Raw genomic sequence first — 17352 nt, forward strand, 5'->3', positions numbered from 1 at the left:
GTCCCACACACTCCCACACATCCCACTCGCGCCACACACACGCGCGGGTGCGTCTTCAGGGGCCACCGCGTAATTATCGCGGCACTCTTCCCCAAAGAGAGCCCAGCACGTCCTCAGCCACAACATATGCAAATGTGACAGCAGCACGACTAGGGGGCACCCATGGATTGGCCTGTGCCCCCTTCAAGCAGCTGGCCATAGTAATCTGATCTGGACACAAAGGCCGCGCTGCTTCTGCAGAGTCCAAGGATTTCAGCAGGTAAACAGGTGGGTCAGAAATTATGGAAATGGAGAGAACCCCGACCAGAGAAGATGAGTTGCTGGTATTAGGCCTTTATCAGCCCTGATAAGACAAATATAAAGTTGCCCTTCAGTCGCCAATCTTCTTTGTGCCGAAAAATGACCACACAACGTTTATATTTCATGAGACAGAAGCTATAGCCTGGATGAGAGTTTGGGAAAAAAATAAACGATTTTGGTCGAACCAATAAGTAGGTGAATCGTTTCTGAATGCTCAGAAAGAATCAATAGTATGTCGATTGATCACTTGGTAACAGTTACCAACCCCCCATTCAAGCTAATCATCTTCTCCACACCACTTCATATGATCGATATCGTGTGATGCGCGCCGTGTTTACGTTCCCATGAGCTACCATGTGGTGTCTACTCTTCGGGGACGAAAACTTCTGGCTTCCCCTCGCCATATGGCCCAGCATAGCCATACCGTTACAGGTTCTTTAACATGCTTCCAGTTCAATGTAGACAGAGCCAGCCAGTGGACAGTGGCATATAGACCCGTGCGCTTGAGGGAAGATGGGGAGGAGGGAGGGGGAAGAGGAAAAAACGACGTTTGGGTAGTGGCAGATGGCTTGTAAGGGTCTGGCCGCGTCTGAAGGCGTGTCGTGGCCCTTCACGGAGAATCCCCAAGGGCTACCCGTGCATTCAGAATCAATGAAAATGGAAGCACAGAGAATGGATGAATAGTCAGACCTCGAGTCACCCTTTTTGTTAGCAGCAGCTACTGGTGGCCAGGAGTTAAACTACAACAGCCCCCTACAGTAGCACTTTAGTTAAACAGTCACCCCCGTAGCCATCATTTTTGGAAAGGAATGAAGGTAGAGAAGGGGCATTTTGCCAAACTCAAGTCTGAGTGGGTTGGCAGCACACGAATAAAAATATGTATGCGGAGGGAAGTTCTTATGGGTGCCTATAGGGGTGGGTTTTGTGCAATGGAGAAAGCAGTTTCTCATGTATAACTACTGTTTATTTGCCCAAAGTGTTCCATATGGAAAAATGTTGGGCAATGGTTAGACGCATCATGCTGTTTCTGGGTCATTGCCACCGAGAAGAAAAGACGAACCCAAACTGAATGAACTCTACTATAAAAGTTATTCAGAGGCTTTAATGCAAAAAGAACGCCCTTTCTACTGTGAAATAAATGTGAATGATTTGCGTAATCACAGCACAGCTGTCACATCACAAACATCACAAACAACACCGATGTATTCGTTCTGTCTATAGGCTGTTTGTGTTGTCAATAGGGATAGAAAACAGGTACAACAACAACAACAACAACTCTGGCTGTTCGATAAAAGGGAATTTAAACCACCCTGACTTGCATATTTTAGCAGTGACGCAATGTATCTGTGTATGGTAACTATGGACCTCAGGCCATGGCTATTATCCAAAAGAAAATCACACGTATAATGAACGACCTAATTAAGAGAGACCCCTATACCCCACCCCCACTCTGCCTCCCGTTACACAAAAGTAGGCCTACTTGAATAATAGTCTGCCCTAAGTTTGGTTCAATAAATAAACTCATCGTGGACACAGAAATAGAGTATTCATTGCATATGCGAGCAAAGAGGGAAAACACAACTATATATTTGACCTGCTGTTTGAGTTTTGTTCAGGAGGGGGCTCGTTCTTCTAAATGTTGGGTACATTGTAATTGTGTGCGGATAGCGCCGCGCGCCCAAGGAAGCTCACTCACTGTATATTAAGGGGAGAGCAGGTGCTGCGGAATTACCATACAGCTGAGCGCACAGAGAGAGGGAGAGCAAACTTATTTCTTCAGCACACAATAACAAAGTGCCCTCAGGGCGGCCACGCGGATGTCTCTCTCTCGCACACACTCACATACACACACGTGCACGCACGCACGCACACACACGCACACACCTTTTCTTCACTTCACAGAATGAAAAAGGAAAAGCGAATGAAAAACTGTGCCCATACAAATGTTATTTTTTTCTACTTTACTTCACCACACACCCTTGCCAGAGAATGTTTTCATTACTCAATCCTTAATTCAAAGAATTCTATTTTCCCACAACTAGAAATGCCAAAATGTTTGAAGAGGGTGGAGTTATGCTGCACAATCAACTGAGTCAGGGTTTGACAAATACACTACGCATGGCACGCCACATATTTAGGCTTTTTCAGAGCTCTCCCTGAAAATGTTTGAAAAACATAACTGTTGTTTTCTTTCCTAACATAAAAATATACAAGTTAACTACCCCATCTACATGTATAAATAAGCTTAAACACCAAGTGTAGACAGATCTGTACAATACATTACTGTGAAATACTGATATATAGTTATAACTGAAATCTGGTTTAAACTGGAATAAATAAATTGGCCATACTGTTTTGTTATTATGTGCTATATTTTTCAATCTCTAATGTTGTGGAAAGTGAGTCATTCCAATTCCAGGACAGGTTGATGAGACAGTCCCATACAGTTTGCTGGAATACTTTGACATTCCTCCATTTTCAATTTTCTGACCCAATACTAGCTTGTGATTTGAGACGATGGGGCTTGGAGAGGTATCCATTGTGATCCCCTGAGCCAGATTGGGGGGGGGGGGGGGGGGGGGGGGGGGGGGGGAGCTCATTTGCATCTTATTACCCTAGCATGCGCCAGCCCATATAAAACTGGCGGCAGGCGGCCTTCACTCAAGACAGACGCACAATTCATGTTGAGGAAAGAAGGAAGAAGGTGGCGGGGAAGTATGTTGGATCAGTGACAACTCTTTCCTTGGGATAGACCACGTCACACAAAAGCAATTTCCTACATTTGTTGCCCTCTTCGTTTCAACAGGGAACAAACTGTCAATTATTTATTTTTTAAAATTTTTGGAGTGGGATTATCGCATTGTAACGGAATTTTGAAGACAGTTCAGGGCAGTTCCAATATCTATTTTGGATTATCTTTTTGTTTCTTGGACATGAATGAAATCGGCGTGGCTGACATCAGAAACTGATGAGAATACCTCTTAAGAGAAGAAGCGTGCTCAATGATTCATTCCCAGAACATGATTTGAAAGGAGGCATATTGAGCCTAAATTGAGCTGAGTCGCTCCAATACTTTTTCATATTTATTTATTTTTATTTATTTAATATGGGGCGCGCTATTCTTCTGACAGTTGCGGTTATGCTCGTCTTGATATGCAAGGTAAGACAACTACACAACACAGTTACCGTACTATTCAATTGATAACCATTTCAAGATTTTACATCACAGAGCCTATGTTAATGATTGTGTAATATATACAATTATTTCAACAGGGTTTTTGTTCAGGAGTTTTCGAACTGAAGTTGCAGGAGTTTTTGAACAAGAAAGGGGTTCAGGGCAACATGAACTGCTGCAAGGGAGGGTTGACGTCGGTTTATCAGCAACAGTGTGAATGTAAAACGTTTTTCAGAATCTGTCTGAAACATTATCAGCCAAACGCATCACCAGAGCCACCTTGTAACTACGGCGGCGCTATAACGCCTGTTCTTGGGTCAAACTCTTTCCAAGTTCCGGAAGCCATGTCTGACAGTTCATTCACCAATCCCATCAGAATTAACTTCGGTTTCACATGGCCGGTGAGTACTCTGCCTTGGGTTAATTCATAAACAAGTAATTCATATAAACCTCTAGTGACGAGGTCTTTAAAAATCCGTGTGTACAAGTTGGTTCATTTATATAGAGTGGTTTATTCAAGACTAAACGTATAGATAAAAATGTTCGTCTTGTATATGTTTGTATTATCGTCTCGAAATTTTATTTTACCTTCTAGTATAGAGAACATGTTAGATGGGCCTATCTCGTTCCCCTTCTCCGTTGGCCACCTGTCTTATGATGCTATTTGTTTATGTCCTCAGGGGACGTTCTCGCTGATCATTGAAGCTCTGCACACCGACTCCAAAGACGATCTTTCAATAGGTAGGATCAAAATACACTGTCATACAGTTGTTTGGCTTTACGTGGTGTGATCTAGTCAAGGATAACTTACATTTACACACATTTCGCTAAAGTTCCGTTCTTATTTCCATCTGCAGAAAACCCAGACCGTGTTATCAGCACAATGACCACCCAGAGACATCTGACGGTAGGAGATGACTGGTCTCAGGACCTGCATACGGGAGGAAGAACCGAGTTGAGGTACTCCTACCGCTTTGTCTGTGATGAGCACTACTATGGCGATGGCTGCTCGGTATTCTGCCGCCCACGAGACGATGCCTTCGGCCACTTCACCTGTGGAGAGCGCGGAGAGATTGTCTGTGACGCCGGGTGGAAAGGCCATTACTGCACAGAACGTAAGTGAAACTTGATGTTCAGGTGTTTTTGGGGAAATATTTGACTAAATATGATTGTTATTCATGTTTTACATATAGGCACTTTTTCATGTCAAATAACATTATTATGGTAGCTAAATAAACGTTACTTTTTTATGTTAGGTGGCGTGGCTATAGACATTTTAAAATGGAGGCAACTTGTACGAAAACACCACGCGCCCACACACTCCCACACACACGACCACTTTATTTATTCAAATCGGGCGGAGGAAAGTTTTCGGAATAATCTCACGCGTGCCATAAATTGACATGCTACGTCCGATTCGTTACTCTTGGAGTGGGTTGGCCGCTGATTGGCTTATGCGGGTGAGGTATTGTTTGAAGTGGGCAGCTGCGGGGAGAGAGTAGACAATGTAGCAGCTGTCGTGCACTGGCATCATACTCACCAGCTGTCCACTCTTATCTGCCCCAATCCGAGACATTAGGGGGAGTTGTGTGCACAGAATGAATAAAAGAGTTTTGACCCACAGCGATGAAAAAGGGGTCTATACTGAAAGAGGGATAGCGAGAGAGAGTTTGCTGTGTGCACCCTCCCATTGTCTCTATGCACTATGTTAAACGGAATATTCTTCCACCGTGATAAGGAGAGTGTTTTTTTTTAGGTAAAACAGCTAATGGGTTTAGTTGCTCCCCCTTTTAATGAATTTGTTCAGATTTAAGCAATACGTTTTTTGTTGTTGCTCAAAGCCAAACTTAACAAAGAGCATATGTGTAAGAAGTGTTTTTATTTTGCCATGGTTCTTACCCCATGTTTGTCTCCTTTGTAGCTCTCTGCCTTCCAGGATGTGACGACGAACACGGCTTCTGTGAGAAGCCTGGGGAGTGCAAGTAAGTTAGAGAAAAGACAACTATGATTTCCACCTATTAAAACACTTCCTCAAGTTAATATTTTCAGAAATAATCTGTGACATAAAGAGGAACTTGAGTGGGTTTCTAAGCAATGTGTTGTAATTATTGTGTGACAGGTGCAGAGTGGGTTTCAAAGGGCGGTACTGTGATGAGTGCATCCGTTACCCAGGCTGCCTCCACGGGACCTGCCAGCAGCCGTGGCAGTGCAACTGTCAGGAGGGGTGGGGAGGCCTCTTCTGTAACCAAGGTGAGTCCTACTGGAGAGAGAGGGAGGGGAACGAGAGGGATGGAGAGAGAGACGGGGGTGAGAGGTGGATTTAGAGAGATGACACAAACAGTGACAAAGAGATAGTGTTGTGAGAGAAAATGTGAAAAAATTTAAGAAAAAAGCGTGAGAGTGACAGAAAGACATTAGCTGGGCTGCTGCTGTTGTTGTTCTGCCATATGTTCCATTGGGACTAATGGACTAATCCACATGTGCTGCTTGTCCTCCTCCAGATCTGAACTACTGCACTCACCACAAGCCCTGTATGAATGGAGCCACTTGTAGCAACACTGGCCAGGGGAGCTACACCTGTTCCTGCAGACCGGGCTTCACTGGGGATGCTTGTGAGATTGAGGTCAACGAATGCACCCTGAACCCCTGTCGAAATGGAGGAAGCTGCACTGTAAGTACTGTACAATTACATAATTGTGTTAAAATGTACACTCAATTACAACAAGGATTTGGAAGATGTGGGCAATCACTGTTGTTGTGATGGTGATCTAATGCATTTTGGAGGAATGTATTTGTTAAGCTTATGTTTCAATCTTTTTCTCAAAGGATATGGAGAACACGCATGCCTGTGCTTGCCCTCCTGGTTTCTACGGCAACACCTGCGAGCTGAGCGCCATGACTTGCGCCGATGGTCCCTGCTTCAACGGAGGCCGCTGTGCCGACAACCCTGATGGCGGATACTTCTGCCAGTGCCCCACCGGCTACGCTGGCTTCAACTGCGAGAAGAAGATTGACCACTGCACCTCCAGCCCATGCTCTAATGGTAAGGGCTAATTGAACAACTTACACAGATGTGTTTTCAGATCTCAATTTGTGTACTTTTAAAAATTTAAACAGGTACCTTTCAGACTACAGCCTGCCCCCACATTATTGACCACCCATTAATTCCCAATCGCTCTGCCTCTCACACTAGGTGCCCGGTGTGTGGATCTCGTCAACTCCTACCTGTGCCAGTGTCCCGATGGCTTCACAGGCATGAACTGCGACCACACTGGCAACGAGTGCTCCATCTACCCCTGCCAAAATGGTGGTACATGCCAGGAGGGTCTTGATGGCTACACCTGCACCTGCCCCCCGGGCTACACGGGCCGCAACTGCAGTTCTCCCATAAGCCGCTGTGAGCACAACCCTTGCCACAACAGCGCCACCTGCCACGAGAGGAACAACCGCTATGTGTGCGCTTGCGTGCCTGGTTACGGTGGCCGCAACTGCCAGTTCCTGCTCCCAGACCATGCAGCTATCCGAGGCTCGGAGATCCCCTGGATGGCGGTGGGGTCTGGGACAGCTCTGGTGCTGCTTGTGCTAGCAGGGTGTGCAGTGCTGGTTGGCTGCGTTCGCAACAAGGTGCTGCGTGGTAGCCAGGGCGACGTCAGCGAAGGTGAGACCATAAACAACCTGACCAATAACTGTCACCGGGGTGATAAGGACCTGTCTGTAAGCGTCGTAGGGCTCGGGCCACAGCCAGGTGTCAAGAACATCAATAAGAAAATGGACTTCGGAAGCGATGCCGACATGGACGGACCATCGCCGTCGTGTCGGAGCAGCTACAAGAGCCGCCACCCGCCGGCGGACTATAACCTTGTGCATGAGGTGAAGTACGAGCAGGTGGCCAAAGAGTCAATGCTGAGCTTGGAGGCCTCAGTTTGCGAAGAGAAATGCCAAGCTTTGGACTCGAGTTTTGAGTATGAGGAGTGCAGAAATAAACGCAGCAAACATTTAAAAAGGTAAAGAACACACAATAAGATAATAGATGTAATCATATAACATGAAAAAAATCTAAAAATCATTTGAATGTCAGATGACTAATATGGATCTTTGTCTCTCTTCCAACAGTGACACATCAGAAACTTCAAGAAATGAAATGAAACTTCCAGAAATGTCCGCATGTGCAGACACCAAGTACAAATCCGTGTTTGTCATGTCGGAGGAGAAGGACGAATGTATAATTGCAACTGAGGTGAGTTTGGATACTTCACTTCACTTTTCCTCATTTATAATTGTTTGATAAAGTCACTGCATTTCCCTACGAGCTTTGTAAACAACAAGTTATGCCCATTTTGTTTCTGTCTTGTCTCCATAGGTGTAACGCAAGCCACCAATAGGCTGTCCGTTGCTCATTTGCTCTATGGGAGAGTTTTTATACTCCTTTAAATGCTGCTCTAACCCTAGGGGGAGGTGTCCCGCCTTGAGACTGCTGCTGATACTGAGACGTTTAACTGATATTCAGAGTGAGCTGGTTCTCTACTGGAAAATAAGTGCAGGCCTGTGGGTTAGGAATCGGTGGGGCAAAACTTTTTTACCTTTCAAAGCGACCTCAAGCAAAGTTTTTATAACGAGATCGAAAAATGGACAAACCGTCATGATAGAGGTGATGTACGATGTCTTCGGTTTCGGTTGTAACAGAAACGTAGGTTTGAAGTTTTTGCAACATTTGCACCCAGCCCTTTTCTTTATCCCCACAAGCTGTTGCTGAGCACATGAACTGCATCAAAAGGTGGATGTTTGGCCATACTGGCCTGTACAAGGCTGTTAACATGGATTCTGATCCAATCTCTAGACCTGTGAGGACTGTACTACGTATACTATATCACTGTGTAAAACTGAAGTGTGTTGTTTCAAAGCCCCCCGAACAATTTATGACATTGTATTGATTGTTTTGGGAGATGAAAACTTTGTTAAAATCTTTTTTTGCTTTGATACGGATTTTGTCCATTTGTAAAAAATTAAAATAAGTTGTATAATTAAAAAAAGACGTATGATTTAAAGTTGTATAATTTAATTTAATTTAAGCATTTTGTATTATTATTATTTTTTAATTATATTGTATATTTGCTATGTTATGAATATTTAAATACATTTTTTAATGCTGATATTTGCAAAGGCACTTCAGGTCAAGGAATTTGTTTTAAAGAAATGTTATTTAAAGTAAGAGGGATTGTACAACATTTTATTATTGTTACTGCCTCTGCTACTGTTTTTTAATGAATAAATATAATTGAAAGTACAACTTTTTTGTGTGACTGTGGTTTTGTCAGCCCATGCCTAGCCATTCTTTGGGTTCTGTGAGGAAAGTTAATCAGTAACATCTGTTGTCTACCCCATGGTGGGCTATTCTATGCCGATGCTGTTGGTCACTGCCAGGAGTTGAAAGTGTTTCCGTGGAGACCAACGGGGGCTATTCATAAAAAACAATGTCCCCACGCTTGATGTACTACTCCGATGGAAAAAGGTGATAAATGCAAACTAATGCTTTTTTTAAAACATCCTTATATGACGCAAGAAACAATGTAAACTATTGATGAATGTTCAGTTCACAACACTGACAAACACCCAGTTTTTCTTGTTGAATATGCTTTATAATACATCTACTATAATATTTGATGATATCTGTAGTCAAATTCTTCAAAAATCAGATTTTTTTACTTCCCCCATTGATTCTAACATTTTTCTATTTCCTACACGTTTGATTCCTTAATAGCCCAGCAAAGAAATCATATTTGTTTTAAGCCCAAAAAGTTGGGACACAATAAAGTAACTGTAAATTGTCACCCCTAAGGTTGGCCTCTAAAGGCGGGTATACTATAGCCTGCCTCGTGGCATCATGGGAACAGACTTCAGCAGTAGACAATGATGGAATTGACAATGGGGCCACACAAAAGGCCACCCTTGGGAGAGCCTGTGTGTCCCTCGGCATGCTGGGAAAAAAAGAGAGTAACAGGAACAGATGTTGTTGAGTAACAGATGCCTTCTGGCCAGAGTTCCGGCACTACCAGCCAGACCTTCAAATGCTCAATCTGGAAAGAAAAAGATTATCTATAGCATTTAAGAAAAGCAAGCATTTTATATTGTCTTTCATATAAATTGGTTAGGATCGAGGGGATGTAGACTTAACAGAAAACTGTGAAATTGGTCAACAGCAAAATGTATTACTTGTTTTTAGTATGGGATAAAACCAAACCTAAAACAAAAGATATTCAAAAGTATTTTGATAAGAATACATACGCTTGTTTTAACCCCCTATACCTTTTGGTCAAATAATCAACTGTAGGACAACAAGTTGGCTTGTAGCCATACTTTATTTGGAGAAAGAAATGTTTAAAATCATGTTTTAAAATTCAATAAAGCCATTGAAGTACGTACATGTAATTTTTCATAAAAAGTTATATCATGCCTTTTAGCTTTTCCATACATAAAACATGTGGTATACATAGCATGATTGGTGCTTTATAAAATTACATATTCTATTATGACATATTTGACTTGCAGTTATATTCAAATTTGCACAAAAAAAAGAAAGAAGACATTTATCATCCCCTTCACTCAAAGAAAGCTAAATAAAAAAATGCAAAACACAGTACATCATTACAATAATGGTTGCGTTCTTCTGACATGGCTTTAAGCACACATAATACAGTACTGTACACAGGTCCACCTCAGACAAAATGTACTAGAAACATTTGAGTTGCTGAGGATATGAAAATCTCTGGAACAGCCTAATCACCTGTTTGTTCACAAGGGTTGGCCGGAACTATATGCAGAACAGATTTAACTGATCTATAAATCATGTCAACTTCCTATTAACAGGGCTTTAACAGATTCCCATTATCAGAACAGTGTGTAGCTCAAGGAGATCATCCTGATCAAGTAGAATGTTTCTTCATTGTGGGGGACATTTTATGTAAAATGTATATTGAGGACCAGAAGGGATCTTAAAGGGGTATTACTGGTCTTACTGGCTCAGTTGCCCTTTATGTTTAGGAGTGTCTATTTACTGCATATCTAAAATCACCTTTAAGGTGGGAGGTTGGAAACAAAAGACTAAATATTTTAAGATCTCCATGATATAATATACATTGGTAATCTTAGGGCAAATATATTTTTCTAATGTCAAATATCTAGGGTAGGACAACATATAAAGCTGAATTAAATTACACAATGTGCAAAAATGTATTGTGCATAGTATCATTGTCAAATTTTAATAAATATTAACGTGGTAATTAAATTCCACTCTGGGTGATTGTATTTTCCTCATGATTTATTTCGTTACAATATTTTTTTTTTCATTAAGTATTAAATGAAGCCGTTGGAGAACATTTTTATAGTTCACAGCAACAAACCTTCCCATTCATTTGCAAGTGCCCCAAAAGCACACATAACCCCATACACATGGATTAAAAAGCCTGATAAAAGTACAGATTTTCTAATTTATCCCAAAAAGTGTCACTTATAGTTGAAAGATCCCTTTTCACTTTTTTAATTAATTGCCTTATTGTTTTCATCTTCATCAATAAATCACAAATGAGCGACAAATAAACTCATATCGACAATGTAAAGGAATATTATGTCAATTCAATGGTTTTGTCAAAGGTTTTAAAAGGAAGGGATTTCAGGTAGCTTTAGTTCCCACTGTTTTGCTGTTTGAAGTAGCTATTAAACATGTGTAGCATAATGCCTGTCTTTGGACCGCCGAGGTATTCTTTGAGGTGTGTAAAACATGCTGAAACATTTGTCACATTTCAAAATAAAAGTTGTGTCCTTAATTCATTTCTTGTCTCTTCCTGTTTAGAGGTATATGATCCTGGATCGTCCAGTGCCTCCTGCATGTAATAGTGTTCCTATGTCGTCTTGATGTATGATGGTAACTCATTGATTCATTCGCTCTCTTCTTCATCGGTTCATCACCCTGCACTCTTTTTCTAGCCGTGGCTTGTTTTGCTTTCTCTCTCCCTTTTCCTTTTCTGTCTTTCTCTTTCTCACCCCTCCTACATGTCCTCCCTTCAATCTCCAGCAATTAGTCTCCAACAGCTTTCTGCCTCTCTCCCTTTTCCTCTCTTTTTCTTCCCCAATCCCAAACCAATTATCTCCCATTTTTTCCATCATTGGCAACTCCCTCTTGCATATCTGCAAGGGCTTCATAGGTGTGAGAAATATGGCACAAACTCCATCCAGCCTCCAATAGGTCTAGATGGAGCATCCACCATGTTGCTCATAACTAGCAATCCTCTCGGATCAGAAAAGGGCTCCAGGATAGGGGTGATGGATCAGTTTGAGATTGCCTGCCTGCCTGCCCCCCCCCCCCCCCCCTCTAGGAGGGAGGCCCGTGGCTGGGCATGTTGGTCATGGTGCCGCCCATCCCAGCTGGGCCGCACATGCCCGAGGGCCCTGCCAGGGCTGGAGGGCTGTGTTTGGGGGTCTCCAGGAGGCCCTGTCCCTGCCCTTGGCCCTGGGTGGCCCCGTGGTGGGCGTGTTGCAGGGCATGGCGCTCCAGCAGGGTGCGGTGGGTGAAGGCCCGGTGGCACACGGTGCACTGGAAGGTGCGCTCGGCCCGGTGCGTGCGCATATGCACGTTGAGTGAGCTCTTCTGTGTGAAGCGCTTGCCGCACACAGAGCACTGGAAGGCGCGCACGCCCGTGTGCACCACCATGTGCTTGAGGAGGTAGTCGCGCAGGGAGAAGGAGCGCCAGCAGATGCTGCACTGATGAGGCTTTTGACCTGAGGCACACACAACAGAAAATAGGATCTGTTAGTGTGACATGTGTATCAGAGACACTATCTGTTATGTGGAGTTTTAACATGTGTATACAACAATCATGAACAGTAAACGTTTTGAAGGAAGTGATAGTAACTAGTATATATAGAAAGTGGTGGCCTACCGGAGTGTATGAACATGTGCTTGCTGTAGTTCTTCCTGGAACGTAACGATTTCCCACAATGAGTGCAGTCGAAGGACGTCTCAGAACCCTGGGAGGAAGGGGAGGGGCCTGGCGTGCCACAGGTTGACAGAGCAGGGGTCATTGGTGCCGGGGGCGGAGCCTGTTGGCTGTGCTCCGTTCCTGCCATGCTGTCAATCACCATCGGTCCGCCCACAAAGAATGAGGCTGATGGCTGTGATTGGCTGACTGGGTACTGAAAAAGTAGCTGAAAGGGAAACAGGAATTGAAATAATGGCCACCAACGACTTTCATGATTAAAGTCTACAAATTGTTGCAATAACTATTTTAAAACGATGTTTACATTTGTAACTGACCTGATTGTTGATGGACTGTGAGGAGGTAGATGGAGACAGTAGCTTGTTTCCTCTTCCTCTGGGGTTGAAGGACATGGCCTGAGCCGGCTCGTTCTGGGGCCAGAAAGCCTCGGGGGAGAAAACTCCAGCCTCATCATAGAACACACCCTCCTGTAAGACAGAGAGACAAAATTCACTTAACTAACTTAATTAGCCCTAATACATAACCTTGAAATAAAGCTGTGATAATGATAAAATAATGAGAATAGACACTTTTATCCAAAGCAATTTACAGATTCCGAACATGCAGCCCATACGAATTTTGAACCCACAACCCTGGTATTTTTTGCCAGCACCATGCACCAACAACAAGTTGCTGTCTAGGACAAAACAAGACTCACCTGGCCGAAGGTTGCCATGGATTCCTGTGTGCCCTCCTGCCCTTCAACACGTCTTCCCTCCTCCAAGCCGAAGACCCCTCCATCCGGCTCCTGCACGCCTTCATCCTTCACCACCACTTCCTCTCCTACAAGAACCTAAGAGAAGGTAAAGAAACATATATAGTCAATTAGAGTATAGAGTCTAAAATTTATGTGTCAAACTGTGGTGTATGGTCAGGAATGTGAAGACAGTAAAAAGACAATTATAAACCGGGTCGTTCGAGCCCTGCATGCTGATTGGCTGAAAGCCGTGGTTTATCAGACCGTATACCACGGGTATGACAAAAAATACTTGTTTAATGTTCTAATTATGTTGGAAACCAGTTTATAATAGCAATAAGGCACCTTGGGGGTTTGTAGTATATGGCCAATATACCACAGCTAAGGGCTGTATCCAGGCACTATGCGTTACATTGTGCATAAGAACAGCCCTTAGCTGTAGAATATTGGCCATATACCATCTATTGCTTAGATATCAATTTCTCAATGGACAAATTAAGAAAAAAGGTGCAATTTAGAACCTAAAAGGGTTCTTCAAACCCTTTTGGGTTACATGTTCTACATTGAACCCAAAAGGGTTCTTTCTACCTGGAACAAAAAGGGCTCCCCTATGTGGACAGCCGAAGAACCCTTTTGGAACCGTTTTTTCTAAGTATACATAATTGGCTTAGGTACAATGTAACAACAACTAAAAAGAGGTGCTAGTTGGCACTCCATCCAAAACTTAACATGTTTAATGACCCATAGAAGGGGTGTTCACTGTTTAATCAGTCCATGGAACATTAACTAGGAGGATAGCCTAATATAAGACTTCTGGACAGCAACTTCCTTTCAATTATGTTTATTGCTGACACGTTCAGATCTATAGCTTAATTCCCAGCAATGACACAATGAGAGTAATTGCCGTCTAGAAGTCCTGCTTTATTCACTTTATGATGTCTGGCTGCATATCTGCCTGCCTTACAACTGTAACCATTGGGAACTTACCTGAAGCCTGAGTGGCTGCCTCTGCTTGCGGCTGTGTCCTCCTGCCCCTCTGTCTCTGTCCAAGTCTCTCCCTCTGTGATGTCCATCCATCTCCTCCTCCTCGCAGTATCTGTCCATCCCCACAAGCTCCTCCGAGAGGTCAGCCGCGTTGCTGCGGATACTGTCCCGGCCAATGCTGTCCACGCTGCTGACACCAGAGCTGCAGCCGACCGAGAGATTCCCTGAGCTTCCAGCATTGGCGCCGTTAGCGGTTGCCGCTAGCAGGTCTCTCAGCTTGTACCTCACATCCTGGGTGCAATTTGAGTTCTTCATGAGGACCCCGGCGGCCCCTGAGCTTAGCCCGTCAGCCCCACACAGGGCCCCGGGGCTGCCCATGTCAGCTAGAGCCATCAGCCCCGCTGGGTTAGCCTGCTCCAGGGCGCCTCCTGGGCCGCTCTCACTAACATTAACATTCAAGTTTGCTCCGCCCAGGCCTGTGACCATGTTGCTCGCCCCGCAGTCCCCCAAGGCGAAGTTCGAGAAGCTCTGGTAACCCCCACCCCCACCAATACAACCACCACCGCTGTCCCTCCCTTTACCCCCTCCCCGCTCCTCCTGCTTGGGCAGGACCCCAGCTGTCATCCCCCCTCCTCCTCCACTTGCTGCGGCGGCCGCAGCAGCAGCCACCTTCCTCTGGGAGATGATCTGGGTGCACTCGTCGATGACCGTCTTAATCTGCAGGATGCTGGCGGCGGTGAGGATGCAGAGGGCCTGCGACTGCACCACCACCAGCGAGCCGCTGTACATAAAATCCACCAGCTGCTTCACCGTCTCAGCGGGGACCAGCGGCGGCACCGAGATCTCAGAGTGGCCCAGCAGCAGCTTGTCCTGGAAGAAGGGGCTGCCAGCGGCCAGCACGCAGGCATGGGCACGCAGCGAGGCGTCGTGGATGCGCACCGTCACATCGCAGAAGAGGCCCTCACGCCGCTGCGTCCGTAAAGCCTCCAGAACAGACTGGCTGGAGTTGTGCAGGTGGATGTAGTGCACCGTCTCCGTGCCCGCAGCCATGGCCTGAGGATGAGGGACGGGGTGGGTTGGAAGAGTGTCTGTCGGCTCTGAATCAGCTTGAAGGGGAGGGAAGGCAGGGAGGGAAGGGGGTACGGAGCATGGGCCACTGCGGGGCCGGGTGCCTCCCCTTAAATACTCATTGGGCTGCTTAGAGGTAATGAAGTTGTATCCACTGTGTCAGGAGGTATAATAGGATGTGTGAGGTTACCTGAGTGATGCACCTGCTTTGGTGGAGTGGGTTTCCTTGGCAGCCTTGCAGGGCACCCCTAACCATGCAGTCAGTCACCTCAAGCTCTCAGTGCAACCCCGCTGGAAGCAAAGATAAAATTATGTTCAACAAGAGTATTGTATGTGCTGTAACATAATATAACTGATCTAGCTAAATCCTTACAATATTTTGTTTTTATCCCACAGGTACAAAATTACAATTAATAGCAAATAATTAGCAGGTGGCAGTGGCCTGTACTAAATGGGGCATGTAGCCTAGTGGTTAGAGTGTTGGCCCAATAACCAAAAGGTTGCTAGCTCGAATCCCGAAGTTAAAAATGTGTCGTTCTGCTCCTGAACAAGGCACTGTTCCCAAGGCCATCATTTTAAATAAGAATTTGTTCTTAACTGACATGCCTAGTTAAATAAAGGTTACACACAAATGACCACAGTAACATGCCTGATTGGACAAGGCAAGTGATTTATAAGGGCGGGAATAAGTGGGCGCGTGGGACAGACAACAGCGCATGATGATAATTTTTTAAAATAATGATCTGCATAGCTAGCTAAAGCCCTTGTTGTGTGGTTGAGTGACAGTGGAAAGAGCGGTATGTGTGAATTGCAATAATGTCGATGATATAAATGTAATGCATCATTATATTATATTTCGTAAGACATAGCTATGTCAATAGGCCTATCTCAGACAAAAATATATATGCAACCAGACAGGCAAATAACTGTCAAATTGTCACAGTAAATGCTACCATAGGCTAGCTAGCTATCAAGCCAATGTTATGTAGGTTGACATTCTCCTTTACGAATTCAGTCTCGTGAGCACACAAACATATTCGGTGTGCATTTGCATGAACTACGAGCATGTGGTTTGTAGAAATTTATTGACATTACAATAAATTCCAATAACCAAAGCTGACACCTACCACGATTCAATTAGCATGGCTAACTTGACTAGCTGGCCACTGGTTGAAAATCGCAAGCTAGCTACAAACTAACGTTAGCTAGCTAGTTAGCTTCCTGGCTAGCACAGCCTTCTTGCATTGCTCTTCGACCTATTTCGTCTATCGACAATTATTCTACCGTATTTACATATCTGCAGTGTGCAGCGATAATAATACGAGTATATTAATATGCATGCATTTCTGTAAACAAATATCTAACAGTTAGAATTAGCGCGTATTCCTCCAATATTTCTGCTGCAAAAACAGTGCCAGTGACTGCACAGACTTTGTGCAGAATCACACACAGATCTGTATATATATGGATGGTTAGCTACATGTGGTGCATAATTGTAACGTTAATGATTTAGCTCACTGATTCTCAACTGGTTGGTCGCGACTTAGGTTTTGAAAGGGTCGCGAGTGTCTTGAGTAAAAAATAAATATTATAATTGTATTATTTGTAAATTAAGAATAGTGCAGTCTGAACTTAAACTACTAAAACCAAGTAGAACGTGTGTAGAAATTATAATGAACCTATATGTTTTAATAATTTAACATCTGAACTATTTTTCAATCACAGTATTTTCAATATAGTTATTAACAGCGCTATTTAGACTTCGCTGATTTAGAGGTCTCAAATCATTGAGTTTAACATTCTTCATCAAGAATATGGGCAACATGGAATGATTGACAATGAAAAAAGGTGGGACTGTTGTTCCCAGTTTATAATTTGTACATTTACTATCAATATAGCATTTCAAATAGTTTTCCAGATTGCATTTTGGTGATGCTAGTATTGGATCGCAACTCAATTTGTGTCCCGATGCAAAACCATTCGAGAACCACTGCTTTACCTAAACTAAGTTTTATATGGAATTTTAAACATCATGTCTACCTTTAATGAATTCTGCTTTTTCTTTGGTGATAGACAACAAGGAAGAACCCTTGAGTTGA

At 43.9% G+C, this 17352-nt stretch overlaps 2 protein-coding genes across 2 annotated transcripts; one reads left to right on the forward strand and one right to left on the reverse strand.

Moving 5' to 3' along the window:
- Positions 1-3391: 3391 nt before the first annotated feature.
- On the forward strand, positions 3392-8375 carry LOC139369608 (delta-like protein A). The gene is made up of 11 exons (XM_071108865.1): positions 3392-3460; positions 3574-3876; positions 4156-4216; positions 4333-4590; positions 5397-5457; positions 5595-5725; positions 5977-6146; positions 6302-6518; positions 6669-7479; positions 7589-7712; positions 7836-8375. Exons 1-11 carry the CDS (start codon positions 3407-3409, stop codon positions 7839-7841), a joined length of 2196 nt encoding a protein of 731 aa, XP_070964966.1. The 5' UTR covers positions 3392-3406; the 3' UTR covers positions 7842-8375.
- A 3465-nt stretch (positions 8376-11840) lies between these two features.
- LOC139369610 (zinc finger and BTB domain-containing protein 45-like) lies at positions 11841-16672 on the reverse strand. Its single transcript, XM_071108870.1, has 7 exons — positions 16381-16672; positions 15444-15544; positions 14189-15238; positions 13163-13297; positions 12783-12932; positions 12409-12673; positions 11841-12247 (listed from the first exon to the last, which is right to left on the reverse strand). Exons 2-7 carry the CDS (start codon positions 15507-15509, stop codon positions 11841-11843), a joined length of 2073 nt encoding a protein of 690 aa, XP_070964971.1. The 5' UTR covers positions 15510-15544; positions 16381-16672.
- Between the last annotated feature and the right edge of the window lie 680 nt (positions 16673-17352).

This window comes from Oncorhynchus clarkii, chromosome 17 (genome assembly GCF_045791955.1).
Source record: "Oncorhynchus clarkii lewisi isolate Uvic-CL-2024 chromosome 17, UVic_Ocla_1.0, whole genome shotgun sequence".
NCBI lineage: Eukaryota > Metazoa > Chordata > Actinopteri > Salmoniformes > Salmonidae > Oncorhynchus > Oncorhynchus clarkii.